The 25,956-nt window shown below is 38.7% G+C and overlaps 2 protein-coding genes across 2 annotated transcripts; one reads left to right on the forward strand and one right to left on the reverse strand.

Annotated features, from left to right (window-relative positions):
• The first annotated feature begins 205 nt into the window (after positions 1–205).
• On the forward strand, positions 206–3,886 carry LOC109417765 (ER lumen protein-retaining receptor). The gene is made up of 2 exons (XM_019691908.3): positions 206–1,089; positions 3,217–3,886. Exon 1 carries the CDS (start codon positions 406–408, stop codon positions 1,042–1,044), a length of 639 nt encoding a protein of 212 aa, XP_019547453.1. The 5' UTR covers positions 206–405; the 3' UTR covers positions 1,045–1,089; positions 3,217–3,886.
• A 16,889-nt stretch (positions 3,887–20,775) lies between these two features.
• LOC115255281 (zinc finger protein 782) lies at positions 20,776–22,076 on the reverse strand. Its single transcript, XM_029853249.2, has 3 exons — positions 21,904–22,076; positions 21,167–21,846; positions 20,776–21,100 (listed from the first exon to the last, which is right to left on the reverse strand). Exons 1-3 carry the CDS (start codon positions 22,000–22,002, stop codon positions 20,833–20,835), a joined length of 1,047 nt encoding a protein of 348 aa, XP_029709109.1. The 5' UTR covers positions 22,003–22,076; the 3' UTR covers positions 20,776–20,832.
• Positions 22,077–25,956: the final 3,880 nt, after the last annotated feature.

A 25,956-nucleotide genomic window follows, 5' to 3' on the forward strand; every position in this document is an offset into this window, starting at 1 on the left:
CTTTTGAATTCCACCCTGGAAACGCAAAACCGAAACGCATCGATCTTGGTAGCACAATGACTACCAGTCGAAATGAAACGAACCACCCGGCTTTGACACGTAAACGCTTTTCGCGTTCGCTAGCTGTCAAAAAATAACAGCACCCGAGTGCCATCTCGCTCGCTCATCCGTGGTCGCAAGCGGGCACCAGAACGGGACAGCCGGATAAAATTGCCATCTTGGTGGAAAAGAGTGTTTACACGTCAGTCGGTCCGGTTCGGTTGAGAAAATTCCGAAGTTTTTCCCATTTTCCGACGTTTTTACGGAAAAATCCGGCTTCCCTGGTGTGGTCTGCCGGGAGCTACGTGCGTGCGGCGTCGTTTGAGGTATAATTTCGTGTGAAGGCGGTGTGGAAAGCGGGTGAAGATGAATATTTTCCGATTGGCCGGTGACTTGTCACATCTCTTGGCGATTATCCTACTGCTGATAAAAATATGGAAGACGAGGTCATGCGCTGGCATCTCCGGTAAATCGCAGATCCTGTTCGCCGTGGTTTATGTGAGTCGTTATCTGGATCTGGTTACGACGTTCATTAGCCTGTACAACACGCTGATGAAATTGGTCTTCATCACGTCCTCGTTCGCCACCCTTTATTTGATGTATGTCAAGTTCAAAGCGACCTACGACCACAATCACGATTCGTTCCGCATCGAGTTCCTGCTGTTGCCGTGCTTCGTGCTGGCGCTATTGATCAACGCTAGCTTTACGCCGCTGGAAGTGCTGTGGACGTTCTCGATCTACCTGGAGGCGGTGGCCATCTTGCCGCAGTTGTTCCTGGTCAGCAAAACGGGCGAAGCGGAAAGTATTACCAGTCATTACCTGTTCGCGCTGGGATCGTACCGTGCCCTGTATCTGCTCAACTGGATCTACCGGTACTACGCCGAGGGACACTACGATCTGATTGCGATCTTCGCCGGGGCCATCCAGACGATCTTGTACTGCGATTTCTTCTACCTCTACATCACCAAGGTGTTGAAGGGCAAAAAGCTGCAACTTCCGGCGTAAGGTGGTGGCGGAGAAGCTTGAAGGTCGGAGAGGCCGCCGGAGGAGGTAGGACGAAGACTTTTCTCTAAAATAACCAGCATTCGTTTTTAAGTAATGTATTCTGCAAACCATTTTCCAAAAAATACAAAGAAGAAATCAATAACTACAACAGAATAACGGAAATGTTCATCCCGGTTCTTGTTTCCGGTCGAATTCGATTTGGCCATGGAACTCGATCGGAAGTTGTATTTTGCGCCAACAAGAATGAGGGTGGTTTCTTGAAATTAATCATAAACAAGCTAAGAGCGATCCCTGCAAGATAGAACGGATGGCAAATGCAAGAAGAACTAATCTAGTAGAGTACCGAGATAGTTTATAGCCTGTGTACTGAAACAAAAAAAAAATCGGAGATTTGTAGGACAGTAATAATGTCCGATGGATGCGTAGGAATCGAATTCGGCTTACTTGGGATGTGTTGGGCCGCGGTGCGGATATCAGAGAAGCGATAAATGGAACTTGTCTATGTTTACCGAAGAAGCGCATTGAAGTATGTGCGTGCTTTGTGGGAGAAATAAAGTAATAGTATTAGAAAAACATAAACCTTTTCATTAACACCTAGAAGTGGGTTTTTCCCAGCTTATTGCATACTGCAATACAAATTTATAATGTGCAAAATGATACTACCGATGGCTTTTTTTTCTGTGTAAATTTTAAGCCACTTTACTTCCAGTTGACGACGAATAATTACCCGAAAACATTGATTATGAGTGATACCTGTGTGATAGTTAACATATCGCTGAGGAGACCGTGCTGTTTTAGTAAAGTATTGAAATTTTGGGCTACCAAGGAAAACATAAAGAGTGTATTTTAAAATGTTCATCGCAACTTCGGTAGTAAAGACCCCAAACTCAGGAACTTTGCATCAGCGCTGAGTGTGCAATTCCCAGCTCTTAATAGGTAAAAAATCCTCCAAAGGTATCTTCTGAGATACGTTCATGTATTTCTTCACGGATTCCTTTAGAAGTTTCTTCTAGGATACCTTTAGAAAATATCTAGGAAATTTTCTGTGTAGTCTGTTAGAACTGTATTAGAATTTCCTGTAGTCTGTTAGAACTACTTTTAGGTTTTAAAAGGAGTTCCTTCTGGGATTCCTCCAAGAATATTTCTGATCTTCAGAAGTTCCTTTTGGGATTAACCCAAGTTTCACTGTTCAAGTTCCTTCGGGAGTTTCTACAGGAATACCTTCAGCAGCTCAACCAAAGGTCGGTGCAATTTATTCTGGAGTTTAACCAAGAAAGATTCGCTTGAAATGCCTACAAGAGTTGCTTTGAGATTCTCCAAGATGTTCTACAGGAGTTTACTTGAAGTTTTCCTCAGAATTTTGTACGGGAATTCTTCTAAGATTAGTTTCTGATATTCCTCCAGAAATTCCTGCAGATATTGCATCTGAAATCCCTTCTGAGGTACCCGCAGAAATTCTTCCTAGGAATCCTTCAAAAGTTTTTCTAGCATTTCGTGTGGAGTTCCTTCTGAGATTTTCCAGGAAATCCTTCTTGGACTCGTCTGAGCATTTTTACAGAAGTTCCTACTGGAATTTCTAAAGAAGTTCTTTTTAGCAATCATATGGAACCTTTTGCTGGATTATTTCTGTAATCGTTTTTTTTTCCTTTTCTCTAAAGTTTCTAACATCGTTTCTTTCAAGAATTTCTTCTTGGAATCCTTCAACAGTTTCTTCGGAAATCCTCTAGAAGTTACTTCTGCGAGCCCTCCTGGTGTTCCTTATGGGAATAACCAAGGGGTTATTTCCGGGAATCCTTCAGAAGTCCATTCAAATCCACCAAGAGTTCCTTGCGGTAATCTTGCAGAAGTTCTTTCTAGAAATTCTCCAGTGGGTTCTAGAATCCTTCAGTACTGTCTGAAATTCAAGAGCTCGTTGGAAAAGAAAACCCTAAATCGATTACCTGGATTCCAGACTAAACTCCTGCATGAATTCTTAACGATGCTTGTGAAGGATTTCCTGGAAAAGTATATGTCAGCAATATGTTAATGATATCACCATTTCCAAATCTGAAAGTTAATATATATATTTTTCTCACACGGCTCAACTGTTTGTATTTATTGATTTTTCCACGAACCTGCAGACAAATCCCTATTCCTTTTTTAGTAATAGCATTATATTTTCCCTCCTTCCAGAGCCAAATTTTCCAAACCCAAACACGTTGCATCCCAGTTTTTCGGCGCTAATTGAAGAACAAATCTAAAACTTATTTCAGTAAAAAAGCAGAAATCATAGCAAAGAAGTAAAGAATAGTAGTTAACCAAGCAAACAAACAACAGAACAGTTTACCCGCGGCCGAGTCTCGGCAGTCGTTCGACCGATTGTCTGCCAACTAATCGGGGCACAAAACTAGCGTTCGTCGTACATATATTTAAAGAAACCCCAAAATCAAAGCCTAGAGTTATTTTAAAGTTTTCCCCTAACTTAATGTTTTTCTGTTCAGTTTCGACTTCCCTACAATTGTGTATGGTTGCGCAATTTTTATTCGTTTCTACGTACTATAAGAAAACAAAAGGTCAAGTGTGAATAAATTCATCATACACAGCCCCACGACACGAGGAAGGAATGAGTTTCGTTTTAAATAGGAATGTGTCTTTTTCCATTGTGGAAAAAAAATGTCGCTATGATAAAAAAAACTGGAACCGAAAGGCGAACGTTTTAAGTAAGCAAAATCCCCTTATATTCTTCTATTTCATAAAATTAAATACTTTACTGAGCTACTGTAAAACAAAAAAAAAATGAAAAATGGTAATGATAATAAGGTAATACACAAACAAATAAAGAATGGAAATTCCACTCACTAAATGAGGGTTGCGTTCGTGGATTTCATTCGAGTATCGTATCCGAAGTCCATGTGAAAAGAGTTAACTATACCAATTGATCGCGGGCAAACATATGGCAAACGCATTACTAAACGTTGCCCATACACCAACTCCCCCACATGACGATCATATCTCGTTTTGTCACTTTCTTTCTCACTGTTCTTCTACTGCTGACAGCAATACACCCTCCGTGGAGAAGTGTTCTAATAATAGCAGCAGGATTCATAACTATACTGATGTGCATTAGGGTATGCCTTATTTTTCCTGGATTTAAAAGGCATTTCTAAGTAGTAATAAACGAGTCGATGTCGTGTAAAAGTTTAATAAAATTTAGAAATTTGCCCAAGCTCCTAAGCCAAAATTTTTAATTCAGAAAATATTATCCCCACCCTAATATAAATACGCACATACCAATACTTTACTGCGTATGGTATGTACTTCATCATAGATGATCATTCTTGCTCTCCGTACCGTCTGCATGCACAGCTAGATCTTCATCGATGAGCGAATGTAGCTAGAACGCGGGCTATACATTTACTTAAAGTAAAGATCGTATCGTGTATGCGCGCGCATGCATTACTTTCAATCAATGACAGGGGATATAATAATCATGCGTGGAGCAATACCTAACCCATTCTGAATCCAGATCCAAACTGATGCTGTGTGGGATTAACAAGCGATTCCTTTTCAGTGAGTTGCATAGAATATGTACAGCAACTACTGGTAAGGCTTTTTTAAATATTACCGAGATATGCACATAGACAGGGTGTACTATCTGGAAAAACCTGGAAAACTGGGAATCCTCAGGGATTTTTATTTGACATGGGAAAACCAGGAATACTAAGGGAATATCGTGAATTCGTGAATACTCAGAGAAATTTTGCATCGACAAAAAAAATAATAAAACCTAGATTGAGTTTAAATAAGGGCGAAAGTAACTTGATCGATTTCTCTTCAGCGTCCCTCTCTTCTGCAAATTAAAGTGACAAGATGCAAGAAAGGTTGCACTTTTTGGCCATAAAACGCTAGGTTGCGGTGCAATCTTGCGACTAACCGTAAAGAAGTATTGCAAAACTTGCATCTTGTCACTTTAATTTGAAGAAGAGAGAGCCGATGAAGAGAAATCGATCATGTTACTTTCGCCCTTATTTAAACTCAATCTAGAAACATTGGGTCATAAAAATGAAAAGTAGCGTATTTTATCACTAGTATATCTACTCAGAAATAAAGTCCACAAAGTTTATTGCATCGTAAGTATAAATAAAAAAATGGCAATTATGCAGTGGTAGTGTATCCATCTAGCTAGATCTAGAAAATCGGATTCCTAACAGCATTTTTCCAAGATTCGAACATTTCTTCTTCCTTGAAAAACTTCATATCTTCATACTGAATTCTCTAGAGGGTTTCTCCGAGTTCCCATGGGTTTCTAGGTACCAGGATTCATCCCGAGATCTTCACAAGAGTTTCTCTCAGGATACACCGCAGATGCTGTCCCGAAATTTCTGTTAGAGTTTCTCTCGGGATTCCTCTTGAAGGAGTTACTCCTGGGATTTTTACTAAAGCTCCTCCAAGGGTTTTAAGGAGTTTTTCACTAGATTTTTGCAGGAATTCCTTCCGAATTTTTCCTGCGGTTTCTTCAAAATGTTTCCGATAGCTTTCTTCTAGAGTTTCTCCTTGGTTTTCTACAGAAGTTTCAGCTGGTATATTTCCCAAAGGACTTCTCTCAGAAGTTTCCTTCCGGTGTTGATCCTGGGTTGTCTCTCAGAGTTTTTACAGAATTTATCCTGGACTTTCTCACCATGAAAAAAAAAATCAGGAGATACCTTGATCTATACTCTACATGTGTACGAAAACCGATTTTGAAAATATTGCTTAGTTATTTTATAAAAAATCAAAAACCAAAAAGTGGGGAAATGGTTTCAGTTTCGCCTTGAGATTTTTCGGAGAATCTTCTGGGATTTCTGCAGGAGCTACTGCTGATTAAGGCGGCCCACACTTATATAAAAAACAAAAATTTTGAAAAATGCGAAGTCTTACCTCCTAGATCAGTTGTTTTGGACTCCCGAAAGCTACGTTCAAAATTTGAGCAAAATCAATTAAGCCTAAGGGGGCGCTCAAAACGCTTGAAGTTTGTATGGGAAAACTTGGCCAAATGTGTGCAGAAATTTTAAGTTTTCGAATTTTGCCGCTAGGTGGCGCTGTAAGCGTTCAATAACTATACTCTTCGGTATTATTGTAGGCGACTATATGCCAAAGAACTTTGTCGAAGACCGCAAAGTGATCCAACGTCTGTGAAAAAAGTTATACCTTAGGTAAAGTGAGGATAAACTTTAATGTTGTTTTTCCAATACATAAAGGAATAATATAAATAACTAGCTGTACCCGGCAAACTTTGTCTTGCCTACTGCGTTTTTTGACTTTTCAAGTCCCTAGCCAAGTCCAAGTCCCCGTTCAAAATGTATGAAAACCCGATTTTCAAAAAAATCTCAATTTTTTCATGTTTTTTTGCCTTATAAACCTTCCTTGGGTGAAAACAAACTGAACAAAACTCAGACGACCCGAATCGGACCATCCGTTCGCAAGTTATGCGCAGTCCCACGTATGCCACTGCATTTTTATTATATAAATAGATAGATGAAATCTCAATACTTTGCCTCACTTTGACTAGGGTATAACCACAGACAAACAGACGTATCACTTAGAACAAAGTGCGATAAAAATCATCGTCACGCAAACATAATCGCCCAATGCTAATTTTGCTGTGGTACGCAAATCCACTGAGTAGATGGCGGTAGTGAGCAAACGTCAAACAGGAGCAAAAACGATGCGAGCGCCATGAGCGAGCGATTTGCGAACTACGGAATATTTGAATAATCCGTTAAAAAGGGAAACGATGGGAAGTGAGTAGAGTGAGACGTCTGTTTGTCTGTGGTATAACTTTTTTCACAGCCATCGGATCACCTCGCGGTCTTCGACAAAGTTCTTTGGCATATAGTCACCTACAATAATACCAAAGGGTTTGGTTATTGCACGCTTACAGCGCCACCTAGCGGCAAAATTCGAAAACTTAAAATTTCTGCATACATTTGGCCAAGTTTTCCCATACAAACTTCAAGCGTTTTGAGCGCCCCCTTAGACTCAACCGATTTTGCTCAAATTTTGAACGTAGCTTCTGGGAGTCCAAAACAACTGATTTAGGAGGTAAGACTTGGCATTTTTCAAAATTTTTGTTTTTCATATAAGTGTGGGCCACCCTAATCATTACATTGATAATGCCAATCTAAAGGATTATTGCATGACAAGTGTGGAATTATTGCATTTCGCATTGCAAAGGTTGATATTCAGTCGAATTCGTGCAATGGTATAATGCTTGTGGTTACTTGGGTGGGAACCATTATTTCTCACTTGCTGCGGTGAGGCTTAAGAATCTTCAGTGAAGATGCGTAAATGATTCAGTGCGGATTTATTTTTTGCTCAAAACTTGTAAAAAACAATCAATTTGTCCATAAGAGAATGATGGACGTGACTATATAATAGGAAATTAAGGAATTCCCATATGTTGCAGAATAATCGATGCAGCACACAGTGGTTCCGCCATAGGTCATTAATCCAAAAATTTGACCTCAATGAAACTGTGATATCATTGCGGAAACATCAAGTTCAATGCTTTAATAACTAGGGACAATCATTACTTTTATCAAATGTATGCCGAAACTTTTCCGCAGAACTCATGAAAGTAGTTGTTCTTGAGTAGATATTTTATTTGAATTATTCTAATTTCAGTCCTATGCATTTATCACTCTATTACAAAAACTCATCTATTCGACATGTATTTGGTTGATTGTGTTCGATTCTTACATAGTTGAAATCGATGTTTATCATAAAGTTAGATGGCTCACTATTGCGCATTTCCCACCCCACTGGACCCCTTTCGCAGTTAGTATAACTGCGGGATCGTGAATAAAACTGCGATTTTGCATCGAATCGTGTCGGTGTCTTCTGCGCACTTATGCATTACAAAGTGCTGAATAAGTGCGCAGAAGACACCGAAACGATTCGATGCAAAATCGCAGTTTTATTCACGATCCCGCACTTATACTAACTGCGAAAGGGGTCCAGTTGGGTGGGAACTGCGCAATATATCATTTTATTTGAATAAGTGTGACTGAATTAGATGCCCTGTCCAAGAGTGATGGGTTTGACGATGGCTTATCAAGCGTCGTCATATAGTGAAAATGTGTTTAAATAGTTTCAGTTTTGTCTTTTATAATTATAGATTAGCTAAATTAAATATAGTAACGAAAATTAGGGAAATAGTAAATGGAATAGTATTTGAAAGTAACTAGGTTTTGAATTAAAGCATTTCTTTACAAAATTAAACTAAAATAGGATCTGAATAATCATACCATTGCTTTAATGACTTTAATTTAAACGCTTGATTTGTCATGCCTCCAGCATACGCTTAATCGCTGCCGCATGATCTAACAACAGTTGATTACGCGCAGTGCTGGGGGGACCGACAGGGCTTATTACCAGTCTATACTAACCCTCTAACTACTAACAAGACTGGGAAGCCAACGATCACTCATTGCACTTTTGATAGTAGTATTAGTAGTACTAGTTAGTAGTAGTAGTAGGAGTAGTAGTAATAGTAATAGTAGCAGCATTAACAAGTAGATTCGTACTATTCTTTTTCACTTCTTCGAAATTATTTTTATATCAACTATAAACTCAGGAGTGGATAGCATAACGACATTGATTGCAGCAGGGTCCAACCTTATTATATAATGCAAGAGTGCGTGTGGAATGTCTGCATTACTCATATCTTCAAGTGAAGAGAGGGCAGGGTGATAAGAAAATCGCATTAGTGAATGAACAATTTAGAATCTAAATTTTAGATGTTGAATGCTGTTCACTCAAGAAGTTCACTGGTGCAGGTAGAAAAAAAAAACTTTTGAATCTCTCTATTTCTTAGCATAGTAACAAAGAACTATATTTAAAACTGAATATAAATTATGCTCTCTATGATGCTCAACAATGCTATAAACAGAATACTAAAATTTCCGGGCCGCCATTTTGTGGAGTTTGGCGGCCCACTGTCTTCTTGTCATTTCAGGTTCATTTCTACAACGCGTGGCTACAAAGAGTGAACAATACCATCGTCTAGGGGGCATTTTGGAGCTAAATTCGGTGAGTCTGTTCCATTATATTTACGCTGTCATTATTTTAAATTCACAATGGATAGTTGCGGCCTTTTTTTGCATGCATATTGTTATGCATCTGTTTGTGCACATTTGTTGTTACCCATCTTTCGTGTATTTACTCAACTAGCACTGTAAAGTTCGTCACTTCGAGTGTCGGCCTAAATTCTTAGTATTCATTTCATTAAAACTACTATTGTTGTACAGTCCACATATTTGATGTTGCCACTATGGGAGAGCACGTTGAGCACCGGTTTGTCCACATCTGCTAGAGCTTTTGGCTGGGAGTGGGTCTGGTTTGCAGGTTTAGCGGGGGCCTACCACAATTTGGGAGTGTGAGGGGGGGGAGGATCTCTGCATTGAACTCACTACTCATCAATTCCGTGGGGTATCTAGAAGACAATTGACGATAAGATTGGAAAAAAGCTTGCAGTTGGGAACTAGACTAAAATAGTGGCCGATAGAAAACAACGCGCTAGACAGCATTATTATTCCTTTTTTTTTTAATATTTACCCATAGGCTTTTCACCGGTTGGCAGTATAGTATTTAGCTGTGTACGAAGATACGGATTAGTTGGTGTACAGATGACAGGGTTCTCACGGGAAGTGCTTCAAGCGAGGCTTACATAACAACTAACAATAAAGAAACCTATTTTCCTTGACTTTCTACGCAATGGACATCTGACCGAACACACGTGTTTTCGTTAATCTCCTAGGCATTATTAAGACATGACGTATGTGCATGGCGGAACAACTAGCAGGACACAGTTCCAGACGTCTCTTTTTAATGACGATATTCAGCATATTTCCAATAAAACTACACTTCAATAAAGCAAAGACTAAAGCTGCTATGATAGAACAGATCAGAATGACTTAATTGACTTATTGACTACATATTGGAGATATACTTCGAATAACTGACAAATTGACAAGAACCTAACTAAATACATGGACCATACTACAAAAAAAACAATATACAAAAAGAAAAAAGGGGAAACTTTTATTAAAATTATTTTTGTTCAACGCAGGCCAAAACAGTGTCGACTTGGGCCACGATATGCCTACGTACTTCTGTGTGTTGAAACAAAAATAGAGGCTCATAGAAGCAAACGTAGGGAAAGGGTGCGGTGTTAGAACATAAGCACAGTGTGCTACCGCCGTAATCACTATGAAAAAAAAAAAAAATAAGTGTGACTGAATTAGATGCTTTTTTCCACAAAGTATAAAAAACTGAAAATTTTCAACTAGCCGAAAAAAATGTTTCCCCTTCCGACCCCTTCGGACGTTCTTCTATAAAACTTCCCTATAATCTTAAACAATGATTTACTGGCGAATTTAGCTGCGACCGTTTGCGACCAGATTGGTGGTAGTCACTTAAGTGTCGTACTTTCAATTTATTCAAAAACTAACAAATACCTCCCGCCGAGCCTCCCGCATTGCATTGCACGGAACACTTTTTTCCAACTTTCACCCTCTTTATCCATTACATTATGTGTGTTTCACTATTCTTGAGCAGTTTTGACTATCGTGGGCCGCCTAACCCAACTAACAATCACTCATTTAACAGGCACCTTCATGACGAATTAATTCAGCATAATGTTGAATAACATTTGAATTATTTTCGCGTACAACCTATGTTCGGGTTTTGTTCACACAAATTTGGAGAAGTTATAAAGCATCATGTTGTGCACCAACTTATTTTGTTGTTGTTCAAAACGTTTTACAAATGTACAAGAAAGTTGTTATTAAGCTTTGGCAAAAATGACTGAAAATAAATAAAATGCAAAAATGTTGAACTCTCACGAAAATAATTATTTGCGCTCATGTTGAGAACACTCATTATGAAATAAGAATTACATGTAAAATTACCTAAATCCGGATTAAAACTCGAGACCTGTCGATTGCCAGCCGCATGCCTTCCTATCTGCGCCATCCTAGAGATGGTGAGATGCAGCACCCAAAGCAAAACATAATCTTCCCATGACTCAATAATGATCACTCCTGAACTTTGTAACGAAAACATTGGAACCTTACAAATGCACATTTTATTTACCGTATCGGGCCCCACGTCTGGGAACTTAGATACGCAAAATAAAATGGAACATTACAAATGCACAAAACACAAACATGCAACACATAATATAAATTGTGCCCAGTTATCCAAATAGATAACTAAGTCCGAACCCAGGCAGGATGACGAGGTTTCATTTTTGTTCTTGGTCCATCAGTCAATCCTGTAATCGTATTTTTTCTGGCAGTTCGCCTTTTAGTTCGCAGCATCTGTTGCGGCATTCATAGCTTGTTTTGGTCTAGGAATTTATAATCCTAAGGGGGCATCTAGATTCGGGCAACAACACAAGACCGTCTACAATTTGATGTCCGTGTTAGGGGACGGCTTGTGTGTTTTGTACTGTATCACTCCTAAAATGTTGGGAGCACTGCAAATGCACATTAAAATTCAGGGACAGATGTACAAACCTTGCTATAAAATAAACTGACTAAATGTTCACAACAATTTACAAACGTAACACACTCCATGCAACAATCGAAGAATTTTCCATGAATTGCATTCTCCAATTCATGGAAAATTCCTAAAACTAAATTACATACGTCACAACTACTTTACAAACGTAACACAACACCAGCAACAGCGGAAGAATTTTTCAAGAATCGAAATCGCGATTCTTGAAAAATTCTAAAAAACTCCTATTTACCATTCTTCCAAGTGGTCGGTTGATGGCAGCGATGATCATTTTATTTGGTGTCACCAGACTAACTAAAATACGTAAGCCAAACGCTTACCAGATAACTCCGCGAGTTAAATTGCCACCAGGCTAACCTTAAACTAATTGCCACCAGGCTAACTTAAAACTAATAACGCCAGCGAATCCTGGCAAAGGGTATGATCTAACGCCATTAACCAACGGCCAAAGAACTTCCATCAACCAAGCACTTAGCCTTTATCTATCTTTACTGTTGCGGACACTTATATTTGATCTACTCTAAGTTTACCTAAACTAAACCAGATGATCAACAAAGAAACAATAAACTATAACATGAACGTGGATTTTTTAGTTGGGTGCCAATGTAACGAATAGTACATTGGAACCTCATAAATGCACATTTTATTTTCCGTATCGGGCCCCACGTCTGGGAACTTAGATACGAAAAACAAAATGGAACATTACAAATGCACAAAACACAAACATGCAACACATAACATAAATTGTGCCCAGTTATCCAAATAGATAACGTAGTCCAATCCCAGGATGACGAGGTTTCATTTTTGTTCTTCGTCCATCAGTCATCCTAGAATTGTATTTTGTTTGGCAGTTCGCCTTTAGTTCGCAGCATCTGTTGCGGCATTCATAGCTTGTTTTGGTCTAGGAATTTCTAATCCTAAGGGGGCATCCAGATTCGGGCAACAACACAAGACCGTCTACAACTTGATGTCCGTGTTAGGGGACGGCTTGTGCGTTTTGTACTGGATCGCTCCTGAAATTTTTGGAGCGCTACAAATGCACATTAAATTTCAGGGACAAATGTACAAACCTTAGTAAAACATACAAAATAAACAGACAAAATGTTCACAACAATTTACAAACGTAACAACTTGTGTTCAGCAGTGGTGAATTAGCACAGCACACGGTAATCTACTGAACAACGCCTTATACTTCAACAGCTGTTCAGCCCAGAACACGTGTTTTCCATTTTGATTTCGCTGTCAGTATTTTTATCGCACGGTGGGAAAACTTGTACCGAATATGTTGATCCTTATTGAAGATATTGTTTCCAGTCGAACTAATTGCGATATGAATATGTTTTTATTTTTATTATTAAATATCGATCTTTAAAAATGTATGTCAATATGTGGTGCAGTATGGTCTTGGACATGGTGCATTCACAGCATCTGTTCAGGTAATCTACTCATGCTCAGTCAAAGATCCGTTAAGCATTTTTTTTATTTATGCTTTTGTCATGGAATCATGATATAATGTTCAATAAATAGTGCATAAGGATGTTTAGGGATACTTGAAATGTGTCGATTCCTGAATGCTGTTTGGTTATCTAGGTGACTGTGAGAACAATATTCAGTAAACACGACAGCACTGAAATGTCAAATGCATCGATCCAAGCGTCTCGTACACTGAAAAAAAATTACACGCCTGAGTAATGTGTTTTACATATAGATTTGCGCAAATTGTAAAAACCCATGAATGTCACGTGTGAAACATATTGAATCATCAACATCATTTTTGCACAGATCTATCAACAATCCACACTATTCTCATGTGTACCTTACACGGAATTCGAATGTAATACTTATGCATTTGGTTTGAAGTGCCAATCCAATTTCATGTTGTAAGGCATATGGACTTCATGTTTCGCTCCCCATATAATCGTCCAGGCAAAAATTGCAATAAGAAGTGCCCTTATTTCACGCGAGCTCGAAGTTTGCCATTACGATTTTAGTTTTGAATTTCAAATGATGTGTAAAAGTTAAATTACTTTTACACATCGTTTGTTATTCAAAACTAAATCGTTATGGCAAAAACGAACTCGCGCAAAATATGAGCACTATATAGGCGAATGCAATAATCTGTATTAATTAAAACTCGGAGACTGTGTTATAACAATTTATTGTAGCTCTATTATACAATTTAAACATTACTTACTTGGTTGGATACTTCGTTCAATCTACGCCGGACAGAGCATCCTTCTCCATTACTAGTCCCGACCACCAAATGCTTCCAGTATCGCCGGACGATTAAATGTACTTACATCCGAGCCAAGACTTTTCCATAACCACAATCTCATGCGCGGCCTACCTCGGAGTCACCGGGCTCTTTCTGGTTCCTTACTGGATAAGTATTATTCTCGGATGTTGCTCTTCCAACATCCTTGCGACGTGATCAGTCTGGTTACGGAGGCCGACATATCAGTCGTTTACGGATGCCGTAGATTCTCAAAATTGCAGCTGCAAGTCGCTTTTTCACATTGCAGATAACCAACATCGCAATACTAGACCCTCGTATTTTATGTTATGCCTGCAAAAATAGGATTATGTGAAATCAAATTAACGGCATTGGTTCCATATAATTGTTTATACTACTTAATTTTGTAGGATTGTTTTGTACTTACCGTAAAAACGAGATTAAGCTGCTCCTTAGTTAAGTTCTCCACCAGTCGGTTGGCCATGACGAAAAACCCAAGGAAAAACCGTTGAAGTTAAACCGTCTTTATTCATGTGTCACCAGTTATGAATTACAATTGAAAGAAACAGTAACGCAAATTCGTTTGAAAAATTACTTCATTTTCAATTATATCACATATGAAATTTTTATGATTTGACTTTTGGATTCAGGTCAAGATAGAGCTATTTGAATCCGAAGTGCAGCAAATATTTCATTGAAGTGAATTACATTTGATTCGGTGATATAAGCTTTGCTGTGAAATCCATGTTATGAATCAGATTTATGTAATGTGTAGAGAACATATAATACGTAGGAAAAGCACATCAGACTAACGTGTACGCTTTTGGCTCAGCTCAAAAGTCAAAACACATGAATCGATCGTGTCTATTTTTTTCAGTGTACAATCGAACTGCTGCGGAAGAGGAAGATATAAAATATAATAATCAAGGTACAAGATATCTTGTTACAGACTATTTAATAATAATAAATAAATGGCTCATTTTTACGTTAATTACGTCTCTTGGCACTCAATGTTAAACTACAGAATTCTATTCTGTTTGATTTTATGTGATTCGTTTAAAATTTTGGTTCTTTAATAACTTGGTTGTCTAAACAGTTTTAGCCATGATTTATCCCATAATCCGAACAAAGTTCCGAGTCAAACTATGACGGGCTGAAGGCGTTTATTTGACAAGTGAAAAGCACATTGTTCAGGAGCATATGCTTATCGATGCATCAGTTTAATAAGATGCAGACAAATGTTTTGTTAAGGGCGGACGGGACGGTCGAGGAAATATCCGCCATTGCTCTGTTTCTTCTAAGATGGTAATCTCAGATTCTACTTCATATAATGGAACAAAAATCTATCATTGTGTATGCTCACTTGCAGTGCATATGCTGATTGTTTTTCAGCCTCATCTGTGCGATAGAAATCGAGATTACCATCTTCAAAATTGCGAGGCAAATTGTTAGAAAGAGAGGGAAGATAGGAAAAATAACACAGCGTCCCGATTCACCTTAAACTCTTTTGTTAAGGAATCAATGCCTGCCGAATAAATTTCTTGTTAAACTTTTGAAAAGTGTTTTAATTTATCATTGTTGATACCGATGAGGAAAGTCGAACATTGACTATTCTCTCAATTGAAAAATCATTTAAACAGTAATGTGTAGAGTATAACTTTAGTTCAGCCTTCATGACCATTATTAAGCAACAATTCAGCAAGCTTGCTTGTTTGTGACTTGAAATTGTTAGTTGGGAAACTAATATTAGTATATCCTAATCAGTTGGTAACCAAAACTGCAAAATAATGAATTTCGGCTCCGTAAGGCCATAAACTCGATTGATCCCATTTTTAAAAAATAATACAAAAACGCATTTGGAATGTAAATATTAGCCTGGTACACGGTTTATATGGGAAAACATAAAAAATGGAAAAACTCCAACTCCTGTATACTTTTTGAGTTCCATTTTGGTCCCATATCAGCTGTGCAAAATTTCAGATCGATCGAAGAAACTATATTTTAGCGCCCGCCATTCTTAGTTTTGCATGCGATTTACTATGGGGAAAATTTACTTCTTCAAAGAAAAATCGCTTGAGGTCACCCATTGATCCCTAAAAATAAGTCGTTGAATGATTTCTGTAGATAACTTCAAGAGGAATCAGACCTCCGAAGACCGCAAAGCGATGCGACATTCGTGGAAAAAGTTATTAAGCCTCACCCGATCGATAAAATGACGAGATTTTATTATTTCAGTAAACAAATTTTGAAAACGACGTATAATCAATGGTGTAGCATTGATTATACGTCGTTTTCAAAATTTGTTACTGATTTATTGTTATTCCTTACATGTTAAACAGCGTTGACATGCCATTCGGTATTCAGTCAATAACTTTTTCCACGTACCTTAGATTGCTTTGCGGTCTTCAGAGGGTTTGTTCCTAGTAAAATTTCCAACAGAAATCATTCATCGATATATTTTTAGAGGTTAAGGTGCAACCTGTGGCGATTTTTCTTTGAAAAAGTGATTTTCCCCATAGTAAATCGTATGAAAACTTAAAACGGCTGGCGCTAAAATATAGTTTCTCCGATCGAGCTGAAATTTTGCACAGTTGATATGGGGCCAAAATGGAACTCAAAAAGTGTACAGGAGTAAAATGTATTTTTGTGTCCCACGCTAGTAAATATGCATCAAATTTAGCGGTTTCATCATAAAACTCGATAAAATCATATTTATGGCCGCCCTCATATGGGGCTGGAACCACTGTGCAGCAGTTGTGCAGATACTACGGGGTCAGGATGGAGCATCTTGGCTGATATGCGATCGACCCCCGGGGCCTTGTTCGTTCTCATACTACGGATGACTGTTTCTATCTCCAGCACTGATAGAGCTTCGGTGTTTACTCGAGTAATGCGTCGAACCCTTGGTGAATCATCAATCATGCTGAGGTGTTGATGGCGTGGCCGACACTTGAAAAAGGTTTCCAAAGTGCCCGAACCAGCGTTTCAGCACTTTGGTCAGCCGAATCGGTCAATAGCTGTCCAGATGTGTCTTTCACGGGCATCGTAGCATTAATCTTAATTCCGTGAGACATCGTCGAGGAGACGAATGTCGCCGATATTTGAGGCTTTCTCGCCTTCATCGGTTAGGGTGTCCGCTAAGGTGGCCCACACTTATATAAAAAACAAAAATTTCGAAAAATTCCAAGTCTTACCTCCTAAATCAGTTGTTTTGGACTCCCACAAACTACGTTCAAAATTTGAGCAAAATCGGTTGAGCCAAAACGCTCAACTAGCTTCTGGGAGTCCAAAACAACTGATTTAGGAGGTAAGACTTGGAATTTTTCGAAATTTTTGTTTTTCATATAAGTGTGGGCCACCCTAGTGTCCGCTCACGCTCGTTTGTCCCGCTTACATAAGCGCTTTACTTCCTCATCGAAAGCCAAATAGCGCTGACGGGCTACCCATGGGTTGCAACTAACAATTTCAAGTCACAAACAAGCAAGCTTGCTGAATTGTTGCTTAATAATGGTCATGATAGCTGAACTAAAATTATGCTCTACACATTACTGTTTAAATGATTTTTCAATTGAGAAAATAGTCAATGTTCGACTTTCCTCATCGGTATCAACAATGATAAATTAAAACACTTTTCAAAAGTTTAACAAGAAATTTATTTGACAAGCATTGATTTCTTAACAAAAGAGTTTAACAAAACATTTGTCTGCATCTTATTAAACTGATGTATCGATAAGCATATGCTCCTGAACAATGTGCTTTTCACTTGTCAAATAAACGCCTTCAGCCCGTCATAGTTTGACTCGGAACTTTGTTTGGATTATGGGATAAATCATGGCTAAAACAGTTTAGACAACCAAGTTATTAAAGAACCAAAATTTTAAACGAATCACATAAAATCAAACAGAATAGAATTCTGTAGTTTAACATTGAGTGCCAAGAGACGCATTTATTTATTATTATTAGTCTGCAACAAGATATCTTGTACCTTGATTATTATTTTTTTTATCTTCCGTAACAGTTCGATTGTACGAGACGCTTTGATTGGTGCATTTGACATTTCAGTGCTGTCGTGTTTACTGAATATTGTTCTCACAGTCACCTAGATAACCAAACAGCATTCAGAAATCGACACATTTCAAGTATCCCTAAACATCCTTATGCACTATTTATTGAACATAATATCAAGCTTCCATGACAAAAGCATAAATAAAAATATTGCTTAACGAATCTTCGACTGAGCATGAGTAGATTACCTGAACAGATGCTGTGAATGCACCATGTCCAAGACCATACCGATCCACATATTGTCATACATTTTTAAAGATCTTAAATATCAATCGAATAATAAAAATAAAAACATATTCATATCGCAATTAGTACGTCTGGAAACAATATCTTCAATAAGGAAATAGTTATTTATGCAACAAGTTGCAAAATGATGATTTTTTCAGCACGAGTCGTACATTTATCCAACGAGGCTTGCCGAGTTGGATAAATACGACGAGTGCTGAAAAAATCGAGTTTTGCAACGAGGTGCATACAACATTTTTTGTAATTACGAAAAATACCCATTCCATATAATCTTTTCTCGCAACACAAACATGTATCAGGAGGAACCACGTGCGAGCATCCATGCTCGTTAGTGTAGTTTTTTAATCGATCAGGTAGGCTATGTAGCATTTGATTGAGCTCCCGTTGTCAAACAGTTGTTTGTTGGTAAAAACAAAAGTCGCGAAAGTATCTCCACCAGCTTCTTTTTCACCCGATCTGCCATCCGAATCTGAATAAAAGTTGTCTACATTCGTATTCGTGCTGATGAGTCGGTATAGAAACAGCAGTTGAATCTACGGATGACAGGAAAGTTAGTGCAAAGTGTGTGCTGGCAAAAGTGCCGAAAAGTGCTACTTTTCAGCACCCTTAAGAGTGCCGAAAAGTAGTACTTTTCGGCACACGAGAATGGAAAAGTAGGCAGTTTCATGACACTTCAGCCAACTGAAAAGTGAAACTTTTCAAAACGTAATTGCAAAAAAACACTTTTTGGCCGCATTCGATACAAGTTTTCTCACCGTGCGATAAAAATACTGACAGCGAAATCAGAATGGAAAACACGTGTTTTGAGCTGAACAGCTCTTGAAGTATAAGGCGTTGTTCAGTTGATTACCACGTGCTGTGCTAATTCACCACTGCTGAACACAAGTTCAGGAGTGATCATTATTGAGTCATGGGAAGATTATGTTTTGCTTTGGGTGCTGCATCTCACCATCTCTAGGATGGCGCAGATAGGAAGGCATGCGGCTGGCAATCGACAGGTCTCGTGTTCTAATCGGGATTTAGGTAATTTTATATGTAATTCTTGTTTCATAATATGTGTTCTCAACAGGAGAGCAAATAATTACTCTCGTGAGAGTTCAACATTTTTGCATTTTGTTTATTTTCAGTCATTTTTACCAAAGCCTAATAACAACTTTCCTGTACATTTGTAAAACGCTTTGAACAACAACAAATTAAGTTGGTGCACAACATGATGCTTTATAACTTCTCCAAATTTGTGTGAACAAAACCCGAACATAGGTTGTACGTGAAAATAATTAAAACGTTATTCAACATTATGCTGAATTAATTCGTCATAATGGTGCCTGTTAAATGAGTGATTGTTAGTTTTATATCCTTCAAAAGAAGAACATTAAAGATGCTGACAGTCCAAGGCTTGTGCAGTCTCTGCTGTGTGGTCTAAGGACCACTCGTATTTATACAACCTTAGGCAGCCATAATGAATCATACCTAGACATTTAGGTACTTTCATGAATAGTATTTCATGTAGGTAGATTTCCTATGCACACAATCATTAGGTAGACACCACAGTCCTTTCCCCTTTAGAAAACTTCAAAAAATTACATTCACCACCAAAATAATGCACTTACGAGTCCGTCACTTTCAAAGAACATATCTGTTCGCTAACAAAACTACAAAAACAAAAAGACGATTTCGCTATCCCAACATCGGTAACTTTACCAAAAAATACAAATAACACAAAACCATTCACCAAAACATAACATATGACAATTCCGCCACAAAAGAACAATTTCGTTCACCACCAAAAAAATAACATTTCGTTATTACCAAAACAAAAAGACAATTTCGTCAATGCAACATCGGCCAAAAAGAACATTCTGTTCACAACATAAATGGCAATTCTACCATAAAAGAACAATTCCGTTCTCCACAAAAATAACAATTTGTTATTACAACAACCTGAAAACCAAAAGGAAATAATTTCGTAATAACTCAAAAGAAATTACACGTTCCTTGATCCTCGTCGCCACTTTTATATCCTTCAAAAGAAGATTTCCTATGCACACAATCATTAGGTAGACACCACAGTTAGTTTATCACAACTCTTATTCGCTCATTTTTCCCACGATGAAACTTATGCTTATCACAAACAAAGTGGCGAATTGTGTTTCATTTATAAACCAGTCCATTTTTTTTTCAAATTATGTCAAAAAACATTGGTGGTTCGCCAAATTTTATTACAATCAAAAGTGGGTCGCCAGCTGGAAATGTTTGAGAACCTCTGACCCACTACAGTAGGAACTTATGAGAGCCTGCGCTATGTTGAACGCTCCTTGTCGTCGCACCATTTTGCAGCCCTCCTGTGCACCTATCTCTTCTCATTCTCATTCAATTCTCAACAAAACTCTCTAAGTTGTGTCTACGTTGAATACCTGACAACTTGATAAGAACCTATAGGTAATAAAATACATGGACTATACAAAACAATTCACTTTCTACCGTAACTTTTGCAATGATGTCTTTTTGGATGCCACATCATCCGTGCACATCTGGTAAACTGCTTCAGAAGAATTATATTCTGCCCTACAAAAGGCCCAGTTTAAAAGTTTCAATGCTGTTCAATAGACGGCTAAAAGCCTTTCAGAAAGAAAAAAACGGACCCGTATGATACTGAACGTGATATGATAGAATCGAAAGCAAGATTTATTAACATTTGACGCTCAGTTCGTTTCAGTTTTTTTGACAATTTTCGGCATATCGCATAGCTTGTAGATTTCCTCTCCTGGGTGGAATCTCTTCATGTGCTTCACGTACAATATCCGATGCGAGTTTGCAAAATCACAGACGTGACACACGTACGGTTTTTCCCCGGAGTGGCTACGGAGATGCAGCGTGAGCACCGTTCTGACGTAGAACGATTTTGGACAGTGCGGACACTGGAAGTCACGCTTCTGCGTGTGGACTCGCATGTGTAGCTCGAGACGTGATCTGAAAGTAAATGAACAATTTTATATCAGAAAAAGGGTTTTGATGTACCTAAGTGATAAAACTTACTTGGTAAGCATCATCATTCCGCAGAGTTCACACTTAAATTCCTTCTCCCGGTGCGTGTAGGAATGTGAATTCAGCGATAATCGACTTTTCAGAACTTTTCCACAGATCTCACAGGGATACTGTTCGTTGGAATGGTTTCTTCGGTGATGAATTTTGCGATCGGACGCGCACCTAAAAGCCATTTCACAGTCAGGCTCCGGGCAGACATACGGTTTTACACCCAGATGTTCATTCCTGTGACTTTCCATCCGAACATCCGGTACCAGTTTGCCACACTGTTCGCAAATTATCGTACGCCGTTCCTCGTAGAGTTCCTTCTTTGTTCGATGAGCTAGCTGCTCTTTAGTAAATCTGACCAGAACCCGTTTCGTTGCAACGCTCTTCTTTTTCGGCTCGTCGTCAAACTCCAGCGGAACGATACCGTCGTCATCGTCGGAGTCTTGTTCGCTGTGCCACCTCGAACGTTTCGTTGCGCCTCCAATGCAGCGTTCGCTGGTAGCCGCAACGACAGCAGCAGAATTCTTCACAACCGCAAATCCGGTACTGGCCGGTCGCGATCGGATGGCAATGCGATCCTGCTCTCGCTGACGGGATTTATGTTTGAATGCATAAAATTTGTTGATTTTTCCTTGACACGAATCGCAAGCCGCAACGGATATGTTACGCTGAGACACGTCAATCTGGAACAGAAAAGGATTAAGGGTAGTAAAGACAAAACAAACTTATATTCAACTTACCAGCACACAGAAGACATCCTGGGCCATTTCACGGAAGCTTCGATCCATCAAACGCCTGTTGCTGAGACACGGTTGCAAACACATTCGGCAAGCCGGCATTTCTAACCGGAAACTATTGAATTATCGTTCCTAAAAAGTTATAATCAGGGAAAACGATGGAACTCGTCTTGTGGGCGCTTGTGTTGATGAAAGATAAAAATAAAACAACAGCGCTGTCAAAACAATGACAGATGTCTATGCTGTCAGGTCGTTTGAATGGTACCTGACGCGAAGGTCGAAAATAAAGACCTGAGAGAGAGGAGACAGCTCACTGACAGCCATGATGTTTACATGTCTTCTTCTTACATCTTTTTACAACTTTGTGCGCCGCACAATGGTTTGAGAATGTATTATTGTGGATTTACCGGCTACTTGTATTCTACCGGTCGCTTCAGTATGGCCTCCAAAGTAGCCGTTTTATAAAAAGAGTAACTTAAAAAGGATTTTAAACATTTTTATTGTATGCGCTATTCCTCGTTGCCACTAGCTACTCAGCGACATTCATTTTTTGACAATCAAGTTGATTTTTATATGAAAACGGCTACTTTGTAACGGCTACTTAAGTAACCGGTAGAATACAAGTAGCCGGTAAATCCACAATATTGCCCGTTGCGAAGATTTATAGATTCCGACGCAAATAAATGATTAGGCTCATTTTCAGCGTAGGTGCATTATTAATGTTTGTTTACAATGCAAAACTATCACCAACTGTGTACTTAACAACGCAGCGTGAAATGTTCACCAGGACGCGGTCTGTTTTTATATCTGTGGGCCCACGCAAGAAAAAAATCACGCAACTAATTTTCGCGCAGGAGTCTAAACAGGTGGAATCTCCGCAATATTGGTCAAAAATGATTTGCAATTGAGTACGTTGCGACAGAGCATGGAAAATGAATGGATTCGTTGCACATGGCGTGGAAAACTGAACATTAATATTTTATCGTTTTTAAATACAACAAATGGAGCAACAATTTAATAAAATCTTTTGGATATTTGGCCACCCCACACCATCAATGTGCGATTTTCAGCTCGGTTCACGGTGACAGTTTGTGATAGGTCCTCCTTGACATAGAGGCTTGCACTAAAAGCATAACCTCGCAAATTCTCATACAAAAAGTAAACATTGCCCTCAAAATTTTGAGGGCAATGTTTACTCGGATATGGGTCGACCACCGACGAAGGTCGACGCCGTCGGAGAGAAAGAGAAGGAGATAAAAAGTGACGTCACTGTGCAAGCTCCCATTAAGTAGCACGCAATCGAAGCCAGCTGTCTCCTCTCTCTCAGATAAAGACCATCGATAGGGGTGAGAAATAGAAGAATTCGAATGACCCTTGGAATGACTCCAAGACCACAGACAAACAGACGTAACACCTTGAACGATTTTCATGGAAATCCATCGCCCAGTTCACACTACCATCACCTGCACTGAGGAAACTGTTCGTATGTTTTCCATAGTTTACCCGCATAATAAAATACAGTTTGCCATGCCTTCCAAACAGTAAATTCCCTCCAACTGGTAATGTTACTCTATGTCAAATAGGCGAGTTCATGTTGAAACATACGAATCCGAAAATTTCGTACCATAAATACTAATTTGAATCAAGTATATCAAACAGTAACAGTATGGCATAGTATTTATGCACTGTTAAATAAGGCCGGAACAAATCTCATTTTCTTCTTTTGTCACTTTGCTCGTTGACTCGTCAAGGGGGTGGATAATAAATAATAAATGTATTTAATGAAAAGTTACCCAAACAATTAGGCAAAATTGTAAAACTCATCGGATTTGTTAAAAATTTTCTCGACAAATCTAATTTCGGTCCAAATTTTTTAAATTTTTGTATAATTTATTCCGACCAAAATTTTCCGAGGGGGGGGTGACATTAGACACAAATCGAAATTTGTGTCAGCCTAATATGGGGAAAAAAGTCGCTTTAAATTGTAGCAAAATAAACTCACCTCATAACATATGGTTAGCTTTCATATTTGAGCAAAGCACTCACACCTGTGTGTTTCACTGTGCACAACATTTGCTCAACAGTTTGGCAAATTGTAGCGCTTATTAGTAGTTGTGAGCGGCATAATTGACAACAAACCGCACTTCTTTCTTATCAAGCAGCAGCAGGCGACCAATTTAATGTTAAAAAAAATCTTCAAAATCCTACCTAATCAGCTCCGAATTAGAAGGAATCTTCGTGAAAGCAGTGAAGATTTGCCGGAGCGAAAAACTAGATCACAAGGTAAGTTAGTTTTGGAACTGTTGATGTTCGTCTAATTGAAATACTCTGGTTCTCCGTTGCAGCTTACGTCCTCGAAGGAAAATGCCACACATCGGCTGGAAGACAAAACGCAAAATGTGCTGCAGACCTCTCCAGACGTACCAACAGGATCTTGCGATTAGAAATCCGCTCCCACCGCAGGAAGTTTTAATCGCCGCTACCGGGCATACGATGGGTAACCTCACGAGTCGAGGAATTTCAGCAGCCCTCGGAATGGCCCGAGATGCTTCTCCTTCAATGCAGGTTGCACTGCTCGATATGATGCGAGGAGGTCTTACGAGAAAGGTAAACCGCGTAAACCATCTTTTTCATCCACAAATATAAAGATGAAATTGAATAAAAAAAATCTGGTGAACTCACAACTGCCTTTTTATTTTTAAACAGTTCGAATGCACAAGACCTATATTGTGGATTTAGCACCAAATTGCTGTCGGTAGTAACTTCATTGACTTCCGCTGCTTTTCATGTGCGTTAAACATAACGTCGGAAGTAGTGCGCTGAATAGAGCATCAGATTTGCTATACAGCGCACTACTTCCGACGTTATGTTTAACGCATAAGAAAGGCAGCGGAAGTCAATGAAGTTATTTCCGACACCAATTTGGTGATAAATCCACAACCCGCATAGATTTTTACAATTCATGTTATCGTACATATCATACGCGTTCAATTCAGTGAATGATAATGATATAGATAATCATAGCTTTATGATTGCATAATGCTGGTTGTAAAATTGGAACTATTCAATACTGTTCCGGTATCATAGCACAAATGATTATGATACGTCTAATGATCATTATGTGGTTGTTTATAATATTGTTTTCTTCATAAACGTGAAAATGCAGCACTTTTTTACACTAATAGAAAGAAAACTCCTCAAGACTGCACTTAGCGAGAGTCGGGAAGCAATTGCTTCAGTCTCCTACATATGAAAAAGCTCAATATAATCACTTTTAGAGGTCACTTTTAAATTTTGGAAACATTCTATTTGGCACCAACATTTGTTACCAGCTTTATACGAGACGCAGGACGGGATGGGAAGTCACGTATTATCCTCTCCGCCGATTTGGGCAGAATGGGAAACTTCATCAGGAAGGAACTCCATGTACCGTGCCGTGGAAGGAATCTTATTTTTCCAGGGCACTGCACATCGGTGGCATGATAGGTGGTCACTACGTAGTTGCAATTTCCTAGTTCGCGGTCGGCTAATAATTGAACTAACTTACCCTGTTCCGGCTGTTCCAGCTGGTTTCACATCATTGGCGTTAATTGACCCGCAAGCACCGTGCAGATATAGCCCACAAGCAACGCGCGAAGGAAAATAGAAATCCCAGCATCGTCACTAGTTCGAATCCCGATCCGAGTAGCGGCCCTCAGAATTAAAAAAAAACCTTCAGCACCAAAACAAACACAACTTGACGTCCGAACCTCGACCTCGCTTTGACAGCAGTGGAAACTGCAGGGGTGTATTTTTTTTTCAAGTCGATTAAGTAGAGTGTTGAAATATTTCATATTTGTTTTTATTATTCGGTAAATCGTTAAATAAATGATAAACTGATTATAAAATGAATAATTTAGCAAAATTTTTGTTCGTGAAAAAAGCCATTTTTGAATGGTAACTATACTTAACAACCCATTCGGTCTATCATTCAAATTCCGAATATGATAACTCTAATCATCGATATGATTCACGTTTATAATATTGTATCATCCATTTAATGTTACCACGAATAAT

This window comes from Aedes albopictus, chromosome 2 (genome assembly GCF_035046485.1).
Source record: "Aedes albopictus strain Foshan chromosome 2, AalbF5, whole genome shotgun sequence".
Classification (NCBI taxonomy): Eukaryota; Metazoa; Arthropoda; class Insecta; order Diptera; family Culicidae; genus Aedes; species Aedes albopictus.

Excerpts from the sequence above, each read along its gene's own strand:
- LOC109417765 (XM_019691908.3), top strand. The coding sequence starts at position 406 with ATGAATATTTTCCGATTGGCCGGTGACTTGTCACATCTCTTGGCGATT.
- LOC115255281 (XM_029853249.2), bottom strand. The coding sequence starts at position 22,002 with ATGCCGGCTTGCCGAATGTGTTTGCAACCGTGTCTCAGCAACAGGCGT. Across the intron at positions 21,847-21,903 it reads AGGATGTCTTCTGTGTGCTG|ATTGACGTGTCTCAGCGTAA; the intron begins GTAAGTTGAATA and ends TTTCTGTTCCAG. Across the intron at positions 21,101-21,166 it reads GGAATGATGATGCTTACCAA|ATCACGTCTCGAGCTACACA; the intron begins GTAAGTTTTATC and ends ATTTACTTTCAG.